Here is a 26,918-nt window from a genome sequence, read left to right as displayed (position 1 = left end):
GCAACATGCATCACCTAATCAACAAACAAATGTAACCAAAGTTATTGGGTTCTTTGGGAATTTCAGCTTCCATGACAAGATGCTAAGCCCAATAATGATGGAGGAGTCTCTCAGTTGTCCTAATTTTTCTTGTTGAGTTTTCTGAGTTGTTGTAAAAGCTGTATCTTCATTTAGGGACTAGTCCACAAGAAAATAAATCTGCTGCTATGACTAGCTGACGAAGGTACTTCACTGCTCTTGCAGAGGACATCAGTGTGAAAGGTCCTCGATACAGCCCCTGCTGAAGGTCTGAGCAGGGCACAATCACATCCATCCCAAAGCACAGCCACCTCAGTCAAAACTTTTCAAATCCTTCTAGCATCCAAGGATTAAGATTTTCGTTATAAAAATAATTTTGACTTGGAACAGATGAACTTGTAAAAATATGCTCTAAGTTACAAGCAGGAGACTAGTTTAGATCCTAATAAGATCCCCATCTTCTGCTGCATGCTTCCCTGAGGCTGGGGCTGCTCACTGAGCTCACACTCAGCTTCTCTGCAGTAGCAAAGCTAATGTAAAGTTACTGCTGTTGTAAATGACAGATGAATGTTCTGTGGTAGATAAAAATCTCTGAATGCGCTGATGATTGATGGATCCCGTTAATGCTTGGGCCTTCGCCACAGTTTAGTGCCTGCTTAAACAAACCAGCTGTGAGAACCATCGCCTATAAGAGCAGTGTAACTACGATAACTCTGGGAGTGTGCCTGCGTGTGGATGTGTGTATTTACATAGCTATCAAACAAAGAGCTATCAACCCACTTCTCAGTATAGCTCAAGGTTTAATCTAAGACTTTGGACAGTCAATAAACTGCTTGGAAAGGAAGGTGAGCCAGGCAAAGTTACCTGTCCATCTTATACATGTATTTTGCACTGGAAATTCTTTTTGTTCCTGGAAATGTTGATCAGAACAGGCCTTGGCATCAAGTTGAAGAAGATCAAGGAGTTTGTGAAAATAGGGCAAAATTGTTGAGAGCTATATTCGAGAGACTCAATATATTCCAAAGCTTCAAGACATTCAAAAGCTCCTTCACCCCTGGGAGGGTACCTACCCTGCTTTTCCTGTGAAAAGATTCCTGGTCAGGGGTCTAGGATTTGTCCAGTGCACAGGAAGACTTTAATTCTTCCAGAAGGTGAGGAACACCAGTGAATGAACGGAAGCTGGCCTGGCTGTCCCTACAGGTAACACGGACTACAGGCACGTCTCTGAGTGTTGACAGGGAAATGCCAACCCTCACCAAACCAGCAAGAGCTGGGCAGTGGAGACAGGAGGCAGCTGCCTTCAGTGACTGGTGCAAGCGCTTGTCGCATTCCAGGCCAATTTTAAAGAGCATATGACTTTCAGAGGGGCCCAATCCCACCAGGTTGTTCAACACACTGTGAGAACAGGTCCTGGACTTGGTAGGAAGGATGTCTCTTCACCCAACATCAGTATGGTGGTGTGGACTTGTAACATATCTGGGAGCTTCTGTCTTTGAGAGAGTGATGTCTTGGGAGTGTGTCACTTCCAGAAATAGGCAACAGCTATTTCTGTCTATCTGATGTGCAGATGGGTCCTTGGTCTCACCTGGAGGCTGGCTTCCATCACAAAGAAATTTAGCTTGGCTTAACTCCAGGTTAAGCCTATGGCACCCTAGTGTGCAGCTGACCAGTTAAATCAGTAGTTCACTGAGCTTGGTGGTGCTTCTCAAGCCAATAATGTCATGTCCTTTCCTCAAACAGGCGAAGTATATGAGGTGAAAGTATCCGAGGGGTTTTTGTAAGGAGCACCTAAGAACTTCCTTAGTTACTGCAGGGGTGGAAAGGGCCCTCATCCTACTCTGAGGAGTCCCAAACAGTGCTTCAAAATCCTCTGAGGAAAGTGTCTCAGTCTTTGTGTCCCTTACCTCTAGGGCAGGTACCGTCCTGCTTCTCATACCTGTTTCTTGTCTATGTTCCAGTTGACAATGACCCACATTTCATCATACACCTGCCCAAGAGCCAAAGGAACATCTGCTTCAACATCAACTCAGAGCCTGGGAAGATCCTAAACTTGGTTTCTGATCCTGGTACTGGTAAGGGAATAAAGCATGGTTTATTTCACAGCACACATTTCTTCCCTCAGTTCTGGTATTCAGAGGGAGCGGGGAAAATGCTTCCAGGAAGGACTGTGTGCTTTCATCAGGAGTGTGGCCAGCAGGTTGAGGGAAGTGGTTATTTCCCTCCACTTCTGAAGTATTGCACCCAGTTTGAGGATTGCCAGTACGAGAAAGGTGTTGACAAACTGGAATAAATTCACTGGTGGCCACCAAGATGCTTATGGGTCTGGAGCACAGGACATACAGGGAGAGGCTGAGACAGCTGGGTTTGGTCCATTTTAAGAAAAGAAGACCCACAATGAATCTTGTCACTGTCTACAAGCACCTAATCAGAAGGCAAAGATGGAACCTGGCACATCTCCAAGATAAAGGACAAGAGGCAACAGAAACAAGTTGCAACAGCTAAAATTCAGAGTAGGGGTGAGCTATTAGGAAAAACTTTTTCATTGTGAGGATGGCCAAACACTGGGAAAGGAGCCAAGACAGAATGAGGGATCTCCATGACAGGTGAGGATTCCCCTCTCTTGTCTGTACTTTTAAAGAAGAAAGTGGAAAATGAGAAAGAGAAATAAAACTGGAGGGATCCCTGGTGGCAGGCAGAAAAAATGTGCAACTGTACTCCCAAAGGAATCAAAGGGAACCAGCCCCTTCCTCTCAGCGGGCTTCCCCCATTTTCGTTGACTTCTGGAATATGTGTGAAAAGCGATGAGCGTTTGGAGGCAGGTTAAGCTGGGCTGGAAATGTGGTGCCATTCCTCCACTGCCCCTCCGCCCCGTGCCTTTCACAGACAGCAAGGGACCAAATAGCTTACAAATGAGCTCATGCTACCAGCAGGACCTAACATCGATTCCCACCAGATTGCTACACTAAGGGGTGGACAGTAGCATCAGGAGGTGATTTAATAAATTATTCTCTTCTCTTGGCTGGCAAGATGAGAAAAACAGGGGGTCAGAGGGGTCCCGGTTTCTGCTGATCCCATGGTACTCCCTGCTAGGATCAGAACTCCAAGGCTCTAGGTGGTGCTCCAAGATTTAGGCAATGTCTGCATCTCTGCCCTTCACAGGAGTCGTGGTCAACGGGCAACTCGTCGGAGCCAAGAAAACAGAGAATAAGAAACTCAACACATACTTTGGCAAAATTGGCTTTTATTTCAAAAACAAAGGCCTGAAAGTGGAGATCACCACAGAAACGATAACGCTGAAAGATGGATCTTACGGCATCACGCTGACCTGGTCTGACACGGGGCACATCATTCGGAAACAGTAAGTTGCTGAGCATTTGTTGTCCACCCTATGGAAACCCTATGCAACACAGCATTGGACTGACCCAGCTGCGGGTGGGATCCAGGTCACAGCGTGCCTCCACATGGGTGTGTGAATCTCAGCTAGATGCCTCAGCTCTCGTTACAGTTAATGAAATCAGGCAGTAGGGCCAAGAGAATGATTCAGTTGAGCAGACATAAGTAGAAAGAGCTGAATTCCTCTCCTCACTGCTGACTGCGTTAGCTAAGACCAGGATTCAGATGCCTAAACACAAGCACCTAATGCTATTTGAGATACCTTCAGGGTTCCTGACACGATGGGAGACATGACTCACAACATCCAGGAGACCTTCACCTGCAGATGAACAGCTAGCAGCCATGTTGGACACCCCACAGCACCAGACACCTGTTCAGGCAACACGATAACTTCCAAAATTTCCCTTCATTGTAGCAAGAGATTAAATTCATAAAGGCAAGATTTGGTTGCCTGAATACGGGCACGAAGTGCCTGTCCTGCCAGGCCTCTGGGTACCACTCCCAAGGCTGTGGGTTTCTGATGGATCCTCTGCCAAATCTGCCAGCCCCGTGCGGTGGTTCTGGATGCCTGAGAGCATCTCAAGGGGCCTGAGAGCTTATGTGTGGGCAGCTGAACTGAGCCCTTCCTTTGGTTCATCTCTGCTAGGCTTCTCGTGTCTGTGAAGAAAGAAAGCAACATTACTATCACCGTGGGCGAGGAGATGTCCTTCATGGTTGTGCTGCACCGTGTGTGGAAGAACCACCCAGTTAACGTTGACTTCCTGGGAATCTACATTCCCCCTGAAAACCAGTTCTCTCCTGCAGCCCACGGGCTGATAGGTAAGGGCTGCGTGTCGGGCGGTGGGAAGAGCGGGACACGAGGTTTGCTGGATCTTTGACTGAATTCCTTGGTTTCTGTGTCCTGATGGGGAAGGCGTGAGAAGATTCGAATAGGAAATGGGTGAGATTCCTGTAATGCCCTAGAAGCCCCAAGGACATCGTAGAACATCAGGGATCAGGAGATTATTGCTCATCCCAGCTGGGGAGGGTGCTTTCAGAATGGGCCTGGCTAGCCATGACGGGGCTTTACTGGCCAGGTTAATCTGCCGCAGGTCGAAAGTGAAACAACTGTAAGAAACCCCTCAAACCTTCTCTCTGAGAAGGCATCTGTGCCAACATCTGTAACTCAGCTCTCCCTTGAACAACGGCCTTTTTCTGGCAATGGTATGAAATGCAAGCGAGGGCTCTGTCTGTGAGGAACATCAGCCCCCCGAGCCCCGGGCCCACCCAAGGCTCCTTGGGAGATGTGGGAATCCTGAGCAGCAGAAGTTGTTTTCCCAAACACTCTTCGCAGCTCCAGCCTGCTTGCTTAGGAGCAGTTGCCTGGCTCAAAAGCAGAGCTTTTTACCGTCCCAGCGTGGCGGATCCGATAGCGCTGGAGATGCGGTGCCCTGTGATCCACGCAGGAGGGGTTTGCCTGCTGCAGCTAGCTTGATTTTTCAAAAGCGCCTAGCGGCAACTCACATGAAAGCCTCAAAGGTGAGGACACGCCAACAGCTTCCAACCTCTCTTTGATCAGGCCAGTTTACGTCGGAACCAGAAGTGTACATCCACCACCAAAGGCCTGGGCAAGCTCCAGAGAAACCACAGGCCACCATGGAAGTGAAAGGCAACAAGCTCACTGTTACCAGGTAAGAATAATGCGCTTTATCGCTCTGACTTCTTTCGACGTCAGTGACTGTAAGCTTATTAGCTCTCAAGGATCTCGGGGGGGGGGGGGGGGGGACGACCCTGTTTGCCCTCTGCTAATAGACTGGGTTTAGCTGTTGGTGAAAGGCTTGGGACAAGCTGGGTTCTTTCATAATTTTGCATGAGAGTCCTGACCGTACAGCTGCCCAGCACCTGACCTTGGACAGCCCGCGTCAAAGTGCCCGGGACCCCCATGAAAGGGTCACAGAACCGTAAAATTCACTGCATTCTGTGGTCGTTTCCACTCGCTGCCGGCGGATGACACACACCTCACCACTCCAGTAGAGCAGCGCCGTGAATGATCAGGATTAGCACAGTTATCACGTAATTAGCACAATTATCACGCAATTAGCACAATTATCGATGCCTTCTTGTCTACCTGTCCTGTCATGACCTGCGTTTTGGCGGCCTCTTCCTCACAGGGGGCTGCAGAAGGACTACAGGACGGACCGCGTGCTCGGGACCGACGTGCAGTGCTGGTTTGTGCACAACAGCGGGAAAGGTTTCATAGACGGCCACTACAAGGACTACCTCGTCCCCCACCTGTACAGCTTTCTGAAGAAACCCTGAATGCTCAAAAAAACCCCCGTTTATTACAAAAAACAGTTTATGACAAAAAAATCCTTATTGGCTCCTTCACGCCCAAACAACTCTTCCGAACAGTAGCTGTCAGCCTATCAAGCCAGATCAGCTGAAGGTGACTTCACCACCATTTGCTTTATAAATGATCAGCGTCTCAGAGCAATGTAACCCCCTTTTCTGTTAAAAAATGAAATCTGTAATAAAGTGACATGCTTGGTTGTAGTAGGTATCTTGCTCTTGCCGTGTCCGATTTGATGGGTAGTAAACTCCGTTAAAAATGTCAACTATTTTGTAATACACACCCCGTAGAAGACTCATAACAGCCCTGTGGCTCCTGCAGTGTGGGCAACACACACGACCAGATTTAAAAGTCACACCTTTGCTTTCTCAGACTGCTGGGAAAACCTAAGTTCACGGACAGCTGGACTAGGCAAAAAGGAGGATGTGCATTAGATGTAAAAGGAATTTAACAGGAAAGGAACATCGGCTCTGCAAGGAGGAGAATGAGGAGTCTCCAGTCTTTACAAACGGGTTAACCAGTGGTGAGGAACGTCCCTGAAATAACTAACGCTGCCCTATTGCAGGAAAAATAATCACGAGCCTGAGACAACCTCCAGCCTACTTTTCTGTGAAAATTTCAACATCACAGTGGAGTTCACACACAGACACAAACCTGGGAAAGCAGGAAACATTCAGACTGTACAGAAATCACCACCAGTACCAAAAGCCTCCCTTCCAGTGGGATTAGCTCCCAGAAGACACCTTCCTCCTCAGGAGCGTTCAGCAATGAGAGAGATGAGTAGTGAAACAAACACACTCGTGTATGTACCCAGAGCCAGGTTCAAAACCCTGCTGTCCAGCAGCCTTAGAGAGAAGCGTTGGCCAGATTCTTCTCAGCCACCCTCATCTAGGAAGGGCACTCACACAATCTCCTTGCCCCTCTCAACTTTAGTTTCCTTCACTTACGAGATAAAGGCTGATGGGTGATCTTTCTTGAAGCCACGGTGTCAGGAGAGAGAGGATCAATGTGTTTTAAGTGTTTCTGCAGAGTAACTCTCGGAAGCGTAAGCAACTTCCCTACAAACCATTCACTGTTTCTTTGAACTCATTTATTAGCTTGTCCCTCCACAGTATCCCGCAGCAGCGAGTTCCCTGGCTTAACAAGGCCCTGTGAGGGGAGGAAAAACCTGACCAGTTTGTTTCTAAATCCCCATACTGGTAATTCCACTGCCTGTTTCCTAGCTTGTATGTGACAACAAGCAAGGCAAAAAAAAAAAAAAGTCATTCTTTGTTCATCTCCACAGAATTCATAACTGAACACATCTATTATATTCACTCCAATTTTCCAGGCTCCAGAATTTTACGTGTAATTATTCTCAGTGATACAGCAGCTGTTTTGTCCTTTCGCTTATCCTCACTACTCTCCCGCACACCTCTTCTCACTCAGTACCTCCTTCGAGAGAAGGCAGAGCTGTTCACACAATCCAGGTTGCCCAAAGAGCCTGAATTTACACACAAGTGTGTCTTCTGTCTCCAGTTCCCTTCCTCGTAGCTCCCCATTCCTTAGATACTGCTCTACTGCCTGACGCTGCCCTGCACTTCGGGCCGGGACCCCTGGAAAGCCATTTGACGTCCTGCGTGAGGTTGTGTCGGGCTGCTCCAGGCAGCAGCTTTCACTACACCTCTGCAGTCTCTCAGTTTTCCTGAAGGGGTCCCCTGGAAACCACAAATCGTCAAGAAAGTGACCCTCTGAGGCAAGGAAAGGGACAAGGAACAGTGACTTTTGCCTCTTGAACTTTTAGACTGCAACGTGCACGTCACGACAGCATCCTGCGCTCCTCAACCCTCCGCGGAGATCTCCTCCAGAGGGTACAGGGGACATTGGTTCTCTCTCCATCAAATTCCAGAGACACACAGCCTAGCCAGGGGCAGGCCAGACCATCAGGTGATGGTTTGCACTTCGCCTGGGAGGACCTGCATCTTTCTTTTACACAAATAAGGCAGCAACTGGGTGCTTCACTGTATCTTTGGTGGATATAAAGCAACCGACGCCTCAGGTGTTTACAAGGCTGATAAGAAATACACAGACCTAAGAAAGGTTTATGTTTATTCCTGAACGGCCTTAGAAATTAAACATTGTACAAAATATGACATTTTTAAAAAAATAAAAAGCAATGTTACATCATTTAGCATGAGCAACGTTACTCACATAGCAGAGCAACGATGGAAGCCTGAACAAAGGAAAAGGCTCCGGAAAACCACAACGGCAATCGCCAGTCCGTACCTGCACGCACTGTGGCGGCAGCGCAGAAACCCCACAAGCGACACCCATCCTGGCGCCCACGGAAGACAGACTGCAGGCCAGCATTATTAGGAACCCTGACAAACAAGATGATGGAGGAGAGATGACTTGCACTCTACTATCGCTGATGCGCTAACCAAAAGTAAGTCGGTGATGGCACTTCATAAACCAGACCATTCTCACAACATCCAGGAGAATAATCCCCTGCAGCACTGTTACCTTCCTGCTATTCTCTTAATCCCTTTCCTCGTTCCTGCAGCCAGAACTCAATTTTGGCTGCAGACTGAGAAGTGTGTGGTTTAAACTCCACTGGCTGTGACACACACTGCCTGCCTCAAGCAGCTGTTTGTAAGTAATTCCCTCTCTTACGGAACTGCTGACATACTTCAGTAAATAAAATACTCCAGCTTGCAGTTATCTCCTATGTTTTACAAAAGGAAACTGAACCAAATATTGTAACATAACTCTGATATAGAATCAGATGAAATATTTCCACTGATAAGATTTCCACATTTTATGTAACAAATCCATAGTGATCTTTAAATAAATCCAGTTCGCTTGTGGTTAATTTCTATATACACTATAAATACATACACACGCACACAATAAAAACCCTGACATGGTAGAGTCTTGTGTCTGCCTGCACGATCCCAGAAAGACGCTTTTGGGAACCAAAATCTTCTCTGATGCACGATCAGCGCCTCAGGCGAGTTTGGAAATGTCTTCGTACTGGATATCTTCAACTCGTCGTCCTTTTAAAGGTCCCTGGAAAATAACATAGTAGAAGTAATAAGATCAAAATATAAACTTCTTTGTTGGATTCCCAACAGGGAGCTTAAAGTAAGCGAGCTAAAGGGGCTGTATGAAATCTTGCCACACTGAGACATTTTTCAAGAAGCACAACCAAAGTGAATAGTATTGGAAATCATGGGCATCAGCGTTTTTACCAGGTGTTGCACACAGCAGAAGCACAATGACTACTTTTCTGTTTAACCACTCTGTCCAAAAGCCACACACAGCTGCACACTGGCTGCCGTACAGGGGATGCACAGCAGAATGCACTCAAGAAACTATAAGTTTGGGATTTGCTCGTGACACAGTGTTTTCTGTTTCATTACTTTCAGCCCGGCCAGAGAATGTGACAGGGCCTCAACACCATCCCAGAAATCTTTTTACTTTCAGGACACTTTTTGTATTAGTTAAAGTCCTTGCAATTTTGGAGCAAACATAAGTAACCGTTTCGAATTAGTTCACTGTGAACTTGTAAGTAGTAAAAGATCTAATTTTGAATGCAAACTTATTATATATAAAAATCCTGGTCACCCTACAATCAGTAAGAAAATTCTCACAGACTTCACTGTTTCCAGGAGTAGTTCCACCCATTTTTTAACATATAGACTCAGAATTAATGCAGGAGGGGCAAATCTTAACACCTACAAGCATCATAACTAGAGAAAAAACTACCCTTGCTTTCCAAGACCAACTTTATCATGATCCTTGTCTCCAACCAAAGCTCCTTCTGTGGTTAGGACATCTCTACAGTCTCTTCTCAAGCAAATTCGCCAGAGTCCAACACTGGCTGAGTTGCTGCATCCCTTCTTTGCATGGGATCCTAACAGGGTCTCTCTCCTGCAAGTTGTCTTTAAGAAATTCCTCTTTGATCCAATTTTCTCTCTGCTGCATCAGTGAGTTTAAAGATTGGTTTTTTTAAAGAGCAAAGATGTGGCCACGCAAGCAGACATGGCCTGATTTTAGCCTAGAGAAAGGCGATACATTAAAAAACCCAAACAAACCCAAAACAAAACAAAACAAACCATAAATGCTAATCATAAACAAGACAACAAATAACCACATAAAGCCTCATGTCCAGTCTGGCAAACGCACAGGAAAATTCCCCTCCCTGCACATTTCACATTTTTTACCTTCCCACAAATCAGTAAAGCAGCCACGTTCAAAATAACCATACAAAATATTTTGCAAGTCTCTTTCAGGTTCAAAACTTGCCAAACTCAGCATCCTGGCACCTTTTTAAAGGCAAACAGCAGAGCACCAGTCTGCAGTGGGGAATACGTGGCTGTTTTCCTACTGGTTGGGAACAGGCAGAGGGTGACCACAGCATTTTGCCACACCATAAATCCCACTTGTAAGACAGGATTAATGATATTTCTTCATGAAAGCTCTCTGATGTACAGATGAAAAGCTCTCTACGCAAACTAGATCTTCCGGTGTTTGATACTTACAGAGTCAATGACTATTGTCGCTGAAAACCTCTTTTCATTGATAGATTCCAAGATGCCTTCATTTCCCCTGTAACCACCATTTAGTACCATCACTTTCTTGCCTGAAATGAGAAATACGAAAACAGTTACACAGCAGGGCTCCCAGCTGCTTTTGATGGCGTTGTGTTCAACTCCACCGACAGCTGAAGGAGAGGTTTTCCCCAGCAGCTCCAGCAAGCAGCACCCAGCTTGGCCTTACAGCCTGCCCGTTTCCAACGCGCACTTCAGTTCAGTGCTCCAGGCTACACTGACGCTACGGGCAGAAACTACTGAAACCACATCAAGGAAAGAAGCCACATCTATTTCTGCCACATCCCATTCCCTGTGCCAATGGCTCAGTGTACCTCCTTTTTGCCTTCTGTCTCACGAAGGCAGTCCCTCAGGAGATCAACCCTAGAGCAAGGGTGGGCAGAGCTCACCTACAAGTACCATTACACCGAACGGCACTCATGGACACCATCAACCAGCTCTTCATCAGCTACAGAAATGCAGAACGCAGCAGGACTGCTGCAAGAACAGTGAATCCCAAAATCCTACACCCTGTTTCCCCCTACACTGACATTGTTCTACTTACTGCTACCCTGACCGTTCCCTGAAATACTAATCAGATGCTACACACAAACATTAGCGTGTACCAGCCAAATCATAGAATCATAGGCTGGAAAAGACCTCTAAGATCATCAAGTCCAACCATCCACCCAAAAACACAATGTCTACTAGACAACATCCTCAAATCCCACATCTACATGTTTTTTAAACACCTCCAGGGATGGGGACTCCACCATCTCCCTGGGCAGACTGATCCAATGCCTGGCCACTCTTTCAGGAAAGAAATTTTTCCTAATATCCAATCTAAACCTCCCCTGATACAACTTCAGACCATTGCCTCTCGTCCTATTGCTAATTACCTGGGAGAAGAGACCAACACCCGCCTCACTACAGCCTCCTTTCAGGTAGTTGTAGAGAGCGAGAAGGTCTCCCCTCAGTCTCCTCTTCTCCACACTAAACAGCCCCAGGTCCCTCAGCCGCTCCTCATAAGACTTGTTCTCCAGACCCCTCACCAGCCTCGTTGCCCTTCTCTGGACACGCTCCAGCCCCTCAATGTCCTTCTTGTACTGAGGGGCCCAAAACTGAACACAACACTCGAGGTGCGGCCTCACCAGTGCCGAGTACAGGGGCACGATCACCTCCCTGCTCCTGCTGGCCACAGTATTCCTGATCTAAGCCAGGATGCCGTTGGCCTGCTTGGCCACCTGGGCACACTGCTGGCTCATGTTCAGCCAGCTGTTGACCAGCACTCCCAGGTCCTTTTCCACCAGGCAGCTTTCCAGCCACTCCTCCCCAAGCCTGTAGCATTGCGTGGGGTTGCTGTGACCGAAGTGCCAGACCCAGCATTTGGCCTTGTTGAACCTCATACAGTTGGGCCTCGGCCCATCGATCCAGCCTGTCCAGGTCCCTCTGCAGAGCCTTCCTACCCTCAAGCAGAATGACACTCACACCCAGCTTGGTGTCATCTGCAAACTTACTGAGGGAGCGCTCAATCCCCTCATCCAGACCATTGAGAAAGATGCTAAACAAGACCGGACCCAAAACTGAGCCCTGGGGAACACCACGCGTGACCAGACACCAGCTGGATTTAACTCCATTCACCACCACTCTCTGCGCTCGGCCATTCAGCCAGTTCTTTATCCAGCGAAAAGTAAACCCATCCAAACCATGGGCAGCTAGTTTCTCCAGGAGTATACTGTGGGGAGCAGTGTCAAAGGCCTTACTGAAGTCCAGGTAGATGACATCCACAGCCTTTCCTTCATCCACTAGGCGGGTCACCTGGTCACAGAAGATCAGGTTGGGCAAGCAGGACCTGCATTTCATGAACCCATGCTGGCTGGGCCTGATCCCCTGGTTGTCCTTCACATGCCCAGTGAGCGCACTCAGGATGAATCACTCCATAGTCTTGCCCGGCACCGACGTCAGGCTGACAGGCCTGTAGTTCCCAGAATCCTCCTTCCGGCCCTTCTTGTAGAGGGGTGTTACACTGGCGTTCCTCCAGTCACCTGGGACCTCCCCTGGTAGCCAGGACTGCTGATAGATGATGGAGAGTGGCTTGGCCAGCTCCTCCACCAGTTGCTTCAGCACGCTTGGGTGGATCCCATCCGGCTCCATAGACTTGTAAGTGTCCAGATGGCATAGCAGGTCATGAACTGCTTTCTCCTGGATTATGGGAGGTTTGTTCTTCACTCCTTCCCTACCTTCCAGCACTGGCGGCTGACTACCCTGGGAACAACCAGTCTGACTATTAAAGACTGAGGCGAAGAACGCATTAAGTACCTCAGCCTTTTCCTCAGCCTTGTTGACAATATTCCCCCTCGTATCCAATAAGGGATGGAGATTCTCCTTGGTCCTCTTTTTGTTGTTGATACATTTGTAAAAACATTTTTTGTTGTCCCTTACAACAGTGGCCAGCCGGAGTTCTAGCTGGGCTTTTGCCCCTCTAATTGCCTCTCTGCACAACCTAATGAGACCCCTGTACTTCTTGAGTCAGCTGCCCTTTCTTCCATAGGTGGTAGGCCCTCCTTTTTTTCCTGAGTCCCAGCAAGAGCTCCCTGTTCAGCCAGGCCTGTCATCTTCTCCGCCGGTTCGTCTTGCGGCACATGGTGACAGCCTGCTCCTGTGCCTTTAAGACGGCCTCCTTGAAGAATGTCCAGCCTTCCTGGACTCCTTTGCCCTTCAGGAATCTCTCCGAGGGGACCCTCTCAACCAGCGTCCTCAACAGGCCAAAGACTGCGCTCTGAAAGTCCATGGTGGTGGTTTTGCTGGCCCCCCTCTTTACTTCACCGAGAACTGAGCACTCAGTCATTTCATGGCTGCTAAGCCCAAGACGGCCTCTGGCCACCACATCTCTCACCAGTCCTCCTCTGTTAGTAAACAGCAGGTCTAGCGAGGCACCTCTCCTGGTAGGCTGACTTACCAGCTCTGTCAGGAAGTTATCTTCCACACACTCCAGGAACCTCCTAGACTGTTTCCTCTCCTCTATGTTGTATTTCCAGCAGACGTCCAGTAAGTTAGTCCCCCAAGCGAACGAGGGCTAGCGATTGTGAGACTTCTGCCAGCCTTTTGCAGAAAACTTCATCTGCCTCTTAATCCTGGTTGAGTGGTCTATAACAGATTCCCAGCAGGATGTCTGCCTTGTTGGCTTTCCCCCCCATCTTTACCCATAAGCTTTTGACCTGGTCATCACAATCGTTGAGCTCTATACAATTGAAGCAGTCCCTAACATACAGTGCCACCCCACCACCTCTCTTTCCTTGCTTATCCCTTCTGAAGGGCTTATAGCCATCCATCGCAGCACTCCAGTCATGAAAGTCATCCCATCACATTTCTGTGATGGCGACCAAGTCATAGCTGCCCTGCTGTACAATGGCTTCCAGCTCCTCCTGTTTATTGCTCATGCTACGTGCAGTGGTGTAGATGCACTTGAGCTGGGCTGTCGAAATGCCACTGAACCAAACAGGAGATGACAAAAGCTTTGCCAAGTACCCACAGTATTTAAGACACAACTCTGGAGGAAAGATACAGGGTAAATACGACCAAGGGCTCTGTAGGGCTCCCACAGATGCTTCCTGGCAGCTGAAGAGAGATGCTTTCATCTCTTCAAATGAACTGATTCCTAAAGTACTTCTGTCTTCTCAGAAAAGAATCTAATTCTTACAAGAAAGGACTGTGAAGATTCAAAGCACTGGAGCACTGGAACAGGCTGCCCACGGAGGTTGTAGAGTCTTCTTCTCCGGAGATATTCAAGACCCTTCTGGACAAGGTCCTATGCAGCCTGCTCTGGGTGACCCTGCTTCGGCAGGAGGGTTGGCCTAGATGACCCACAGAGGTCCCTTCCAACCCTGAACATTCTGTGATTCTGTGTGAAAGCAGAAGCAATAAAATAATTCCCCAGAAAGTAACCAGAGGATATTTGATAAATGACCAGAATATCTTATGAAACACTGTCCCAAAAAGCAAGATGACTCCTGTTACGGTACTTTCGAGTGGGTGAATTATAGTTTAAAAGAACTTACACTTAAGTCATGCAGTGACAGCTAAGCTGAAAAATGAACAAAACAACTATACCTGGTGCGGGTATCACAGTTTCCAGATGCGTCTGATCAAGCTTCAGTTTGTCTCCAGAATCAATCACCTTCACAACTGCTGTATATTTGTCAATCACTTCCTGTCGTGAAAGGCAGAGGCCAATCAGAAAAATAAAAAAAATTATCCGTAAATTTACATTTCAAAATCAACACTCAGGACCATGAGTCTGCACGGCTGCATTTTCAAAAGCAGCAAGGCCTTCTGAGCTGTCCTAACGGCATCCAGCTTTCACAAAGGGCTGACTGGCCCCACTCTAAAGTTAAGGCTAGATTAAAAGGATTCCTCTCAAGCATCAATGACTTGTCTAATTGACGACTAATTTTGTTGGTCTTGTCCTAAGGTTTGTCAACCTTCGGGTTGGCTATCTTAGCTATTCTCTCAAAGATGGAGCCTAATCAGAGGCTTCTTTCTGCCATGGGAGGGGGGAAAGACTGCTCTTGGTCATATCACACTGACAAAGTGACTACTCTCCACGATGGATGTGTTAATAGGGACAAACTATGCAAGACAAAACAGTGCTTAAGAAAGAATCACTGAGTAAATGTCATTAAACCAATTCAGGGACTCAGTCCCAGCCAAGAATAAGTCCCAGTAAAGTTAAGGTGACATTTCAGCCTCTGCCAGTGTCGACAACTTGCACAAGGAAACAAAATTTCAGATGCCATCCGATACCAGAAAAGCCTAGCCAATGCCACATGCTGCCATTTGCACACCTTACCTTAACAACTGCCTTCTTCTTGTGATACTTCTCTCCAAGCTTTTTTGTTACAATTTTTACAATGATTTCCTAGAAGATTTGAAAGGAGAAAAAAAAAATAAAATGCCAAAATATACAAACAACTACACAACCTAAACTACTTGCATATTCAGGTCGCTCTGACTCCAAGCACAGCCTGTACAGCACAGCGCAGGAAGCAATGATAGTAAAGACTCAGCATTCAGGAACTTGTCTTTGTCCTCGAATTATTGCCTCAAAGTAGCATCTCTCAATACCTTTTTTTTTTTTTTTTTCAAATACAGTTACACTTGAATTCAGGATATGATGTGACAGCCCACAACGGGGCAGGGGCAGGACTTCTTGATCTAGAAGTCCAGTCAATAAATAGAAGCTCAGATGGGGTGTCTCAGCTCAAAGGCCGATGTTGACTTCTACATCTCTGTGTAAGTCAACTACTAAATAGAAAGAAGAGGGCTGTAATGTCATAACTTAAACATGATGTGTAGGGACTCACAGTACCAGCTCTTTAATTACAGAATTCCACCCCATCTGAGATCAGGCATACGATGCTTCAGACTGCAGATTATGCTCAATCAGAAGAGTAATTCCTCCCAGATACTGTAACATTTCACATTTGGCAGCTTGGAAAATATGGGTGACTTCAGTTTGGAATCTGCTCATGGATCTTCACATAAATCAACTGCAGCTTTAGAGATGCAGAATTGGTTGTATTTAGTACAATAACAATTTTTAAGACACTTACAGGCTGCAACCAGTAGTCTCTTCGAGACGTTCTTTTCTTCTCCTCTTCAAGCTACAGAACAACAAATAATCACCATTTAATTCCTCCTTTCACTGCAGCTTTCCCATGCCTTTGAAAAGCTAAACCAATTCTCCAGCCCCACATTAAGTGGGGAATAAAAAAACTCCCCAAACTAAATAAGGGTAAGGCAGTGTGTGCTTGTTGCATAAAAATCAATCTATCTATCTGATGAGATCCAGGAATCCATGACAAAATGATGGAGATTTATATTTTGTTTTGTTAAGTGTTTCTAGATATTTTCTTCTCTTCCAAAATCTGTATTCCTTTACTTCCAATATCTCAGTCGTCTGGGGAATAGGCACAGATGAGCAGCAGAAACCAGTTTTAATGGGAAAGTGAAATCATTTTGCCTGATAACATATAAAAGTCTGACTTCCACACGAACTGAAGGTCTGAGGTCACTTCAAAGGGACGCCCTGGTAAAGTGGACATGGCCATAGGCATGGGGTTATAAAGACACAGATCCTGCATGATTATTACCTCCATAATCTCATCCAGTGCAGATTTCTTCTTTTTCTCTTTGGACTGACCAGAGCTATGAGCGGATTCTTTTCTTTTAACTGCCCCTTCCACCATCTTCAGTGCATTCAGTCCAAGGACACTGCTGGAAGAGCAAGATGATGTTTTCACAGCAGACCTTACATTCTCTCCTCTACCAAGATGCATTTGAAGAGCTGGCTGTGCAAAAAGGCCTGATGATCTATTTAATTTCAGTTGTGTAAGTCACCTTCCAGACCCTGCATGCCTCCTTCTCTAGGACTACATTTGGCAGCTAGAACTGATCTCCTTGAGGTGTAAACTCCATGTCCACTGACTTTTGGTGCTAGCAGTTGTATAGAATGAAAACAACCTAACGATAAGTTCACCAGTGCAAAAGCAAACAGTTGATCCAGGGCTTGAGCTGAATGGAGAAGACGAAAGCAGGCCTGCAAACAAGGTGTTCAAATTCAAAAGGGCAAGTTTGTGGCTTTAGAAAAGTCACCTGGACAGACCAACTCTCAAACATGGCAGACCTCTAGAACTCCTTCCAGGCAGAGATACTTAACCTATCCGGCAGAAGGAGAAAGTACATGGGAATCTGTAGAAAAGGGGTCCACACCCAGCAAATAAACACCACCTTCACAATCATATTCAAAACAGGTAAACAGCCTCTGAGTTATGGAAGAAAACAGCAATCAGCACAAAAAGTTACATCTCGGGTATCAGGGGACATCTAGGCAAAGTGAGAAGTGCCTAAAGGCAGCCGAGTTAAGCCATTTTTACAAAAGACTGAATGCAGTAAAAAAATTTAGGTGCTCTTTCAGCCACAAAGATGAAGCAGGCTGCTGTGTGGTGGACAGTAAGGTAATATTAGTATGGCCTTACAACAAACTGCATATTCTGCCTGCAGTGAGGACGTTGGATATACTAGCAAAGGGAAAATACACCATGGGAATGAAGACACAAAAATGGCAGTAGAAGCAAAATTGAGAGAAAAATTCTTTTTCAGAGGAAGCCTAGATAATCTCCATAGCAGAGTTCTAGAAGCAATAGCACATTAAATCACAAATCAAACAGCAAGTACTTAAAACAACATTTCATAAAGGGTAACATACAATTAATATGTAACAACTGCAGTGCCTGTATATAAGAAGCAAAACATATCTAGCTGCGAGGTTACTAAGGAATTCCTGGGTGTCAACACTAAAACAAATCTTATCTAACATATTCATTAAGGACCCTGGGACAAGGAGTGGGAGACCACCAACACTGTTTGGATGTGTCATCAATACAGAGGACACAAGAAAGAACTGCACGCCAAAAGGGAGAGGTTTATCTTGAAAGCCATGTTTTAAAACTCACAAAATTCAACAGCACATTATGTAAGCTCACATACTTTGGAAAAGTTTACTCTGATTACCTTCTATCTACTGGGAGCTGTTTAAGAACAACAACAGCAGAAAGGGGTCTGTCTATAATCACAGATGACAGCTACCAGTGTGGACCAGTCATGAAAGAGTCAAATTCAATCCTAGGAAGCATCAAGACGGACAAGCGTTAGTGCCTTGCATAAGCCATGGTGATGTTTGATTTGCAGCATGCAGAAATTCGATCAGCTCCTCTGTTCCAGATTAGCTGAAACCAGAATATTCAGCAGACCCGGCGAACAGGGAGATGAGGCCAGCACCGTGCAGGCCTGCTTGTGCAGCACAGTGAAGGCTGAGAGACTAAAATTGTTCTCTACAAAGACACTGAGAAAGCAAACACTGGGGAGAAAAAGAACTGCTTATGTCAAACACCCATACCCACATGAGAAGAACTGGTATAAACTGGGCATGACTACATTTACCTGGTAAATTACAGACAAGGTCCTAACCATCAGAGCAAACAGGATTTGAAGGCTTTTGCCTTGGGATTACAGGGCTGGGCAGACCCTAACTGTGTACAATGGAGGCTGATCAATGTGTGGATAGGACTGTACACTGCTACACTTCCAGTACTGCAGACAGGAGTCAGTGACCTTGATAGCAGTTTCTGCTCATTCCTTAACAGGAAGTAATTCTAATCTTACTTGTCCACTGAGTTAAGGATTTGAGGATGTATGTTCTTGAGCAAAAAAAGTAAGCCCAGGGCTCCCAGCTTGCTCATGGCAGCCAGCATCTGAAGCCGTGCCCGCAGCGGCACTGGTGACTCCTATCCCTATGTCAGCCACACGGATGCTCAAGGGAAGGCACACCTCCCCACTCACTCTCCTTCTCAGCACGGCTCCAGCTCCATCTCTGTACCCAGCTACCAGTATCCCCACGCCCTCAGACCTCTGTCATCCACTACCCACGATCTCCTGGTCCCATTTCTGCACCCCACTCAAGATATACAAGCGCCAGGATTCTGTAGCTGAAACTATTCAAGTGAGTGTCTGCATTAAGTTTCAGCCTCATCTTAAGCACAACTCAATGCTTAGGGATAATTCACAAGTCTTCCTCAAAGCCTGAAATCTGTATCTATCATTGCAAAGAACTACTTTATTGTCTCATCTTCTGCCTGGCATATCTCCCATCAGATACCTTATCTAAGAGCTGAGCTTGTGATGAGAGGAAAGCTTTCGTTTTACCTCCAATACACTTAATTACAATATTGCCTCACATGAAAAGATGTACTGCTCATCAAACAGTTTCACAGACTGCTGTAAGTCAGTATCGTTTCCATTATTGATCCCTTTTGTCCTGCGCTGCTTGTGGTTATATGATGACAATTACATTCCTGAGCTTTAGAAAGATTTACAGTCAGGTAAATTCAGCTGCTTAAATGATGAACGAAGAAAGTATTACCTCCAATTAGACAGGGCAATCAAACCTTTTAGGAACAAAAATTAACAAGTCGTGAATACCCATTCACAGAAGGCAGGTGGGACTAGATGGCATTCACTCCAAATGCTTTGATGGGATCCCTCATCCACCCTTTCACATAACAGTATCTTCTTAGAGGAACCTGTAACTGACTACTGCTTTACGGGCATATGCCAGGAATCGTAGTGAATTCAAGTAGGCTCCTCACAGCATGCGTTTCAGATACACCCATTCATCCACTTTAAATACAAAAGGAACCACAAAGTCACATAGCATCGCCTCCTGAATAACATGGCAGGATGACATATCAGACTCCAAGATACATCTTCCTGCCAATAGAAATGTCACATAAGTGCTTTGCAACAGTAAGGGTTGCCCTTCAATTCTTTCCTCACCTTGTTTTAGAAGATGTTGCCACTGAAGTACTTGCTCCTTTGTTTAAATTAAATGCAACTAAAAAATAAAAAGACATTACTCTATTTCTATTTTTAAAAATAACTGCATTGAAGGATGTTACAATTTTTAAAATCTGCAAATGGAAAAGATCATAAATTTGAATATATATACTAGTCTATGTTTTGGTTCAGCTTTTAAAATAAATTATGTTAAACCTCATAAGAAAGAATACTCTGCATTTCCATACTTCAGTGCTCTTTACAACTGATCTCAAAGCACTTAATGAAGCACCAAGCAGGCCTCCATGCTTATCTTGTTTTAATCACAAAATCAATTTCAGTAGGCTCTAGAAAATTACATGTATCAAAATCTGGTTACCTTTTTCTTCTTCATTTTCTCTGTTCAGTTCAGTATAGACTGGCTTTTCCTGCCAAAAAAACACAAAAAACATTTGAAGAGTCAAACAGAAAACCGAGCCAAGGTATCATTTTTTGGTGATCGTTGATTAGCCAGCTCAGTTTTATGGACTACTGTGAGATAATTTCAAGTAGCTGTACTGTTCAACCTGGTTTGATTCATAGAAGATTATATAAATTGAAAACATTATCTCATTACAGGTTCCTGTGCAAAATTCTCTAATTAACACTCTCTACAGAGATGCTGTCTAAACTTGCTTGATTCCAGCATGAAAGGAAAGTGGCCTTACTGTAGCAGTTTTCTCTGTTTGAACGAGCATGATTCGACTGGTATCTGGACAGACTGATAACTCAAAGAAGGAAATTCTGGAATTTTTCCAAATTTTCAGCACTGAAGGCTCAGACCGTTTAAATTTCAATTAGTTTTAAAATAAGAAAAAGCATGTAAATGTACCTATCAATACCCACGATCAAATGGGAGGTTCCAGTCCCAGGTAACAACATGTATGGAAGTCATGGAAAGATGCCAAATAACCAGATCCCAAATACCACACCAGCACTATCAAAATAAAACTTTTCACTATGTGGATTTGATTATGTCAGCCCCCCTTCCCCCCCCGGTTATCTACCTCAGCCTCCCCACTGTACAAGGTACTTGTTATTTGCAGCCCTAAAACCTGTGAGATACTATAAATGAAGACCGGCCATGCTGGTTACTGTATTATTTACTCTCCCGTCTTCAAGAGTCATTTTAAATCACTGATCACTTCAAGAGCAGTAATTATTACTCCTTTAGTACTAAAGCAAGCCAGGTACAAAGTAACTCCAGGTTTTCCTCCAAAGCAGGTTATAATCTAAGATAGCTGTATAGTAGAAAATTCAGAACGTAAGTGAACTGATGTGGTGAGTCAAGTATGGCAGAAGACAGTCTATATCAAAGCCTGAAATAGCTAGGATCAGACACTAAGGTCACAGCATATAATTCCAGATTTCAAAACCACATCAAGTCTAAAAGGAGCTGAAATTTCTGCTTTATTTATTTTTTGAAACTGTGATTCCATAGAGGATCTTGATGTTCATCAGCTGTAAAAACCACCAGCAAGTTGGTTAGTCAAGGAAACATAGTAAGTTGCAATTTCAACAGAAACAAGTTAGTCAAGGCTGCTGTCTGAAGTATCTGGGAGAAGACTATCCCTGGTGGCTTAGAAAAGAACAGCAGTGCAGCCAAATAAGCCCACTGCTCCCGAGTTTGAACTGGTGATGAGCTAGTAACCTGAAGCACGAAGCTTACTCATCACCTTCTAACTGACTGCAAAGGAAATACCAGTGCAAGGATCCCAGCAGCATCAAATTCACCATTAACTTAGCCAGGAGGAGTTTTGAGCTGAAGGTTGACATACGGTGTAATTTTCCTCACCAGTTCTTTCCCCTCCAAACCTCTTCTAACTTGTTGTTCAATGAATTTAGCAGTTTTTTCTTCATCATCGAGATCCTGTTTCTTCTTCCTCTCTTGTTCTTGTTGCCTGCGAATAGTCTCTGGGTCCCTATCGATATATTGAATATACCAGCCTTTTGGAGTCTCATCAACCTTGCAAAGACCTAAAAAGCCAATGGAAGATAAAGTAAGACTAATACTCATAAAAGCAAGCAAGGGACAAAGAAAATATCAAGATCATTTTCACAGTCCATGTTCACTGTAACAATGCAGATACTTTACCAGAGACACTGTACCCCTTCCCGGCCTCATTAAATTGACTTTGAATTATCTTTAGTATCTGTTTCTGCCCTTCAGTTAGCTGGCTCTATTTGGAAATAGGCCAGAGTACACAATAAAGTGGAGTGTTTTATAATACTTATCGAAGAAAATGTTTCCTTCCCACTGTTTTAACAAGGAAGAAAACAGAAATCTAACATATATAAACAATACCCACTAACAGCATCATACTAAAGGAAACTTTACTATGCAACACTATTGTTACTCTCAGTAGAGTGACTTTTCAAACACTATACGACTCATGAACGTATCCTGCAGGACACGGGCAATCAGAGCCAAAGTAAACTTTCTGTCCTACCACAGTGCCATTTAATCTCTCTTCCTCCCACTGAACACAAAACTGCGGATCTCAAGCTTTCACACTTTCACTGGGCCAGGAATGAAAATGACTGCTCTCTTCTTGTCACCTTTAAATACAGAAGGATTGTGTAGTCATAAGAAATGTTCTATCATAGTTTTTAATTTTTAAATGACAACTGTTGGAAGTTGATTCAGAATTTAGCAATACCTCCAGAAAATATAGACCAACAGATGAAATAAAGAAAGGTTCCTGACTGACACATTTATCCCAGACTTCTGACATTTTTCATAAACAAATTCCTAATGGTTTAGCACACAAATACATTTGGACATCTGTTAATATATATACATGAGGGGAAGAAAGAAAAGGGAAATGGGAGAACTAACATAAATGTTTACTGATCACTTATCAGCAATGCAATTACTTGGTAATTTTAAAACTTCTCAACCCTGAGCAACTACATTTACCTTCTCTCCCCAGCCATTTAGTAAAATCAGTCAGTGTCTCCCACTGCGTGGCATTCATGTGGATGTGTTCTCGATGACTGATATATTCATTGTACACAATATTATTGTGGACTCTCTTTGTTCCTGAAATACAGAATTATGATTATTAAATATAAACATGGGACCTAGGAGAAAGGAACCAAAACTACTTGCACTGAATGCATTAAAGACGTTAAAAAGAAACACACAAACAAGCAAACAGTAAAATATTTACCAAATCGCCTCCTGAGCAGTTCTAGGAAATCATTTCGGAACTCCCTGAGGGGATAAAAAGAAAATATTTTAGCAAAACTTTAATGGTTACAAAGTAATCTTCTATTGTCATTAACAATGAAATATCTGCAGTATAAAAATGAGTATTCTTTTGAATTGAGCATAATGAAATGCAGACACTCATTTCCCTTTTTCAGTAAGGTAGCATTAAATCCTGTATGCATACACAAAGACATACAATATGGTACATGCACGCACAACTTAAATCTTCAAAAGAATAATACCCATTCTAAGGGATAAAATAGAATGAACAAAATCTAAACACTTCCCACTAACTGCTGGTATTTCATTACCAGGTATCTTCCCAGGTTGACTGACACAAAACACAGGGCAGGACAAATGGCAGCAGTGGCAGATGGGGCAGACTGATCACTCATATCACTGCTAATGCAAGGGCCTGAGCAGAAAGCCTCGCTTCACTTGCGCTCAAGGCAGCTCCAGTCAACCCAGCTGTCACACAGGTCAGCCGGACAAAGGACTGGGGGAAACCGGAACACGCCTGACTTGTTATCTCCCTGTACTGGTTCTTTTAGCTCTTTGTAACTCTGAGTGTGTGGCAGTCACTTAGCTGGGGCAGAACAGTGATGTAACATGGAGCAACCTAAAAGGGAACTCAGACATAGGATAAAACTGTCAAATTTGATTAAATATCACAGCTCTCCGAAACCTCTTACACGCATTCAAAAGTGACATCACCTACATTTTCAAATTGCCATTAAAAAAAGAGCTGACACCAAAATGTATCAGAATAAATTGTCTTCAATGGGACATGACTGGGCCTTAGAGGTATGGCTGTGCTGATACAGGAATGAAAACCTGGGTAAAAACACATAGCAAACTTACTCAGAAAAGTAATCCATGAATTGCTGAGGATTTTCAGAAGCCAGCAGCAATTGCCTCTGGTGGGACTCAGACATGCAATGACATTTGAAGCCATTCTATAAATGAAAAATAAATACTTTGTCCTTCTCTCAATTTGCAAGTCACACAGCTGAAGACTATGAAAAAAGATGCTTTATACATGCAGTCTCTTGGAGGCGCCACAGAAAGCACCTTAATTCAGCCATAGCCTACATGGGGTGGTTGTTCCTCCTGACCAGGCAAGCCAGAAATAAAACTCTTCCCAAGGCCAAGAGCCCTAAGACAAACTGTGAAAGTGGTTACAAGACAGGATATTCCAGCAATCCTCTTCATCCCTCGTGGAATGGGATAGACGTGGCACCACCCCAGAACACATCCAGGTGCTTGTGAGCACTGGAAATACCTGCCGGCTCCCTACCTGATCAACACCAAACATGTGTGAGGAGGGGATGGTGTCCTGGGAGCACTCAAGCTATGGACTGTGATAGTCTGGCCACCTCTGGCACAGGGTTGAAGTCATCAGAGTTCCCCAAAAAGCACCCAGACATAGGACATTTGACTACATCCTTTTTTTTGTCTAATATAATGCTTCTTCATCACAATGTGATTAAATCCACGGCAGTTTCATTCCATGGGAGCCCTGTTCCCCCTTATTAAAAAGATTCTGGTTGTAACGCAGTGAAGCTTTTTTGCTTGTAGTCCCTGGGAAGAGAATAGGATTGGAGCTTCTCAGCTGAATGGGAGAGGGGGGCAGAAACAGCTGAAGAAGACGACAATTAAACATCCACAGGATGCTTTACTTCCTCAAGGCACATCAAAGAGGCTATTCACAGAGACTGGAAAACTAAAAGCACAGTTAGGCCAAGTGGAGCACAACTTTGCTGCAAATCAGGAAGAAGAAGACACTCACATCCCACAGGCATCTGGGTCCAAGTAAATAAGTGAAAAGAAGAGGGGGCAGCTTCAGAGAAAAAGTATCTCTTCGTAACAGGAGAACAAGGGAAGAAACCAAGCCAGAATCAGAAGGAAGGAGTCCTCAACACAGGAAAGACATGGACCTGTTGGAGCGGGGCCAGAGGAGGCCACAAAAGTGATCAGAGGGCTGGAGCACCTCTGCTGTGAGGAAAGGCTGAGAGATTTGGGACTGTTCAGCCTGCAGAAGAGAAGGCTGTGGGGAGACCTGATTGCAGCCTTTCAGTACTTACAGGGGGCTTATAAGAAAGATGGGGACAGGCTTTTTAGCAGGGCCTGTTGGGACAGACAAGGGATAATGGCTTTAAACTAAAAGTGGGTAGATTTAAACTACAGATACAAGGAAGAAATTTTTTATGACAAGGGTGGTGAAATGCTGGCACAGGTTGGCCAGAGAAGCAGTCCATATCCCATCCCTGGAAACATCCAAGGCCAGGTTGGACGGGGCTCTGAGCAACCTGATCTGGTTGAAGATGTCCCTGCTCATTGCAGGGGGGTTGGACTAGATGGCCTCTAAAGGTCCCTTCCCACCCGAAGCATCCTATGATTCTGTGATTCTACCAAAAGACACCTCACAGTGCTCCACACTTGCATACCCTTGGGCACGCTGCCGCACCCACCCTGTCCCCAAGGGAAATCATGGCTACCCTCAACATCCCGCTAAGGTGGGTGGCAGCTACCTAATTCTTCATGCCATTGACCCCTCAAGGTGTGTATGAGGGAATCACCCTTCGGGGGGGGTTGGGGCCACCCTGCACTCCCTCTCACCCTACATTGATCACTCACTCTGCAGGGGATTGAACACCCCCAAAGACAGATCAGGGCCAACAAGTTTTCTCCAAAATGGATGAGAACTTCTCCCATGCAATTGAGAACCATCCAGGTCCAACCAATCTGCCCCTGAGGGGACCATGGTCCATACAAGAGAGACTGGGGACCCCCAAAAGGAGAATAAGGGCCCTCTCTAATGCTTCGCTAAGGAAATTCAGGGGTCTCTGTGCTCCCAGCAAGTGAGGCCAGGATGCTCCCTAGGAGGATGGCATCCCACAGATGGGATCAGAACCCGCACAAGGAGACCGGGGACACTTACAAGGCGAATCTGGGCCAGCCTTGTACCCCCCCTGCAAAGGGACAGGGGAATCCTATGAGAAGGTTATGAGGCCCCATGCCCCCTTCAGGCGATCGCACTGCCCCACAAGACAAGTGGAGACCATAACCAGGGCGATCGGAGCCTCCCGCCGTGTCCCCCTCAATGGCACCAGGGATGCTCACAAGGGGGATGAGAGCCCACACAGAACCACAGAATGTTCGGGGTTGGAAGGGACCTCTGTGGGTCATCTAGTCCAACCCTCCTGCCAAAGCAGGGTCACCCAAAGCAGGCTGCACAGGACCTTGTCCAGGCGGGTCTTGAATATCTCCAGAGAAGGAGACTCCACAACCTCCCTGGGCAGCCTGTTCCAGGGCTCTGTCACCGTCAGAGGAAAGAAATTCTTCCTCATGTTCAGACGGAACTTCCTGTGCTTCAGTTTGTGCCCATTGCCCCTTGTCCTGTTGCTGGGCACCACTGAAAAGAGCTTGGCCCCATCCTCCTGACATCCACCCTTCAGATATTTCTAGGTATTTATTAGGTCCCCTCGCAGCCTTCTCTTCTCCAGGCTGAACAAGCCCAGCTCCCTCAGCCTTTCCTCGTAGGAGAGATGCTCCAGTCCCCTCATCACCCTCGTAGCCCCCACAAGGGGATCGAAGACCCCAGCCGCGGAGATCCGACGCCCCTGTGTATCCCCAAGAGAACCACCCTCCTCAAGAGGCCCGGGCCTCCCCACAAGGGGCTCGGAGCCCCCCCGCGCCCCCTCACGAAGGCTCGCCCTCCCCTCCCGAGGGCCCGATCCCCGCCGCAGGCCCGGCCTCCGCCGGGGCGGGCTCACCTCATCGCGGCACTGCTTCTGGCACATCTGACAGTACCAGCGCAGCTTCTGCAGCCCCTTGGACTTGATGCGATTGGCGATGGCCTTGGGGCTGAGGAAATCCGACTTCCCCATGGCGACGGCGACGGCGACGGGGCCGACCCCCTCCCCACCTCCGCCGCCCCTGCCGGAAGTGGCCGTGCGCG

At 45.8% G+C, this 26,918-nt stretch overlaps 2 protein-coding genes across 5 annotated transcripts in view; one reads left to right on the top strand and one right to left on the bottom strand.

Annotated features, from left to right (window-relative positions):
- Nucleotides 1-5,950, top strand: part of ITIH2 (inter-alpha-trypsin inhibitor heavy chain 2) — a 31,609-nt gene extending 25,659 nt beyond the window's left edge. Inside the window, exons 17-21 of the mRNA XM_075429228.1 lie at nucleotides 1,977-2,090; nucleotides 3,178-3,376; nucleotides 4,058-4,230; nucleotides 4,970-5,081; nucleotides 5,562-5,950. Coding sequence (XP_075285343.1) covers nucleotides 1,977-2,090; nucleotides 3,178-3,376; nucleotides 4,058-4,230; nucleotides 4,970-5,081; nucleotides 5,562-5,709 — 746 coding nt within the window. The 3' untranslated portion in view covers nucleotides 5,710-5,950. The remainder of the gene's footprint in view (nucleotides 1-1,976; nucleotides 2,091-3,177; nucleotides 3,377-4,057; nucleotides 4,231-4,969; nucleotides 5,082-5,561) is intronic.
- Nucleotides 5,951-7,811: 1,861 nt separating this feature from the next.
- KIN (Kin17 DNA and RNA binding protein) lies at nucleotides 7,812-26,891 on the bottom strand. 4 transcript variants are annotated; one of them, XM_075428989.1, is made up of 14 exons: nucleotides 26,734-26,813; nucleotides 24,747-24,894; nucleotides 23,819-23,913; nucleotides 22,917-22,960; nucleotides 22,664-22,786; nucleotides 21,539-21,720; nucleotides 20,084-20,132; nucleotides 19,705-19,762; nucleotides 16,464-16,587; nucleotides 15,924-15,974; nucleotides 15,161-15,229; nucleotides 14,422-14,521; nucleotides 10,264-10,364; nucleotides 7,812-8,788 (listed from the first exon to the last, which is right to left on the bottom strand). In XM_075428989.1, the coding sequence occupies exons 3-14, from the start codon at nucleotides 23,890-23,892 to the stop codon at nucleotides 8,726-8,728; spliced, it is 1,038 nt and encodes a 345-aa protein (XP_075285104.1). In that variant the 5' UTR covers nucleotides 23,893-23,913; nucleotides 24,747-24,894; nucleotides 26,734-26,813; the 3' UTR covers nucleotides 7,812-8,725. The 4 variants fall into 4 exon arrangements, with proteins under 4 accessions (XP_075285104.1, XP_075285102.1, XP_075285103.1 ...); XM_075428987.1 differs by lacking the exon at nucleotides 24,747-24,894 and having other exon boundaries at nucleotides 26,734-26,891; XM_075428988.1 differs by lacking the exon at nucleotides 24,747-24,894 and having other exon boundaries at nucleotides 16,464-16,584; nucleotides 26,734-26,891.
- Nucleotides 26,892-26,918: the final 27 nt, after the last annotated feature.

The sequence above is a fragment of the Opisthocomus hoazin genome, chromosome 8 (assembly GCF_030867145.1).
Source record: "Opisthocomus hoazin isolate bOpiHoa1 chromosome 8, bOpiHoa1.hap1, whole genome shotgun sequence".
Lineage (NCBI taxonomy): Eukaryota > Metazoa > Chordata > Aves > Opisthocomiformes > Opisthocomidae > Opisthocomus > Opisthocomus hoazin.
The sequence above is the reverse complement of the archived record's forward strand: the minus strand, read 5'-3'. Positions and strand labels throughout refer to the sequence as shown.

Excerpts from the sequence above, each read along its gene's own strand:
- KIN (XM_075428987.1), bottom strand. The coding sequence starts at position 26,847 with ATGGGGAAGTCGGATTTCCTCAGCCCCAAGGCCATCGCCAATCGCATC. Across the intron at positions 23,914-26,733 it reads AGAAGCAGTGCCGCGATGAG|AATGGCTTCAAATGTCATTG; the intron begins GTGAGCCCGCCC and ends TTTCATTTATAG. Across the intron at positions 20,133-21,538 it reads GTTTGGAGGGGAAAGAACTG|GAAAAGCCAGTCTATACTGA; the intron begins GTGAGGAAAATT and ends TTTTTTTGGCAG.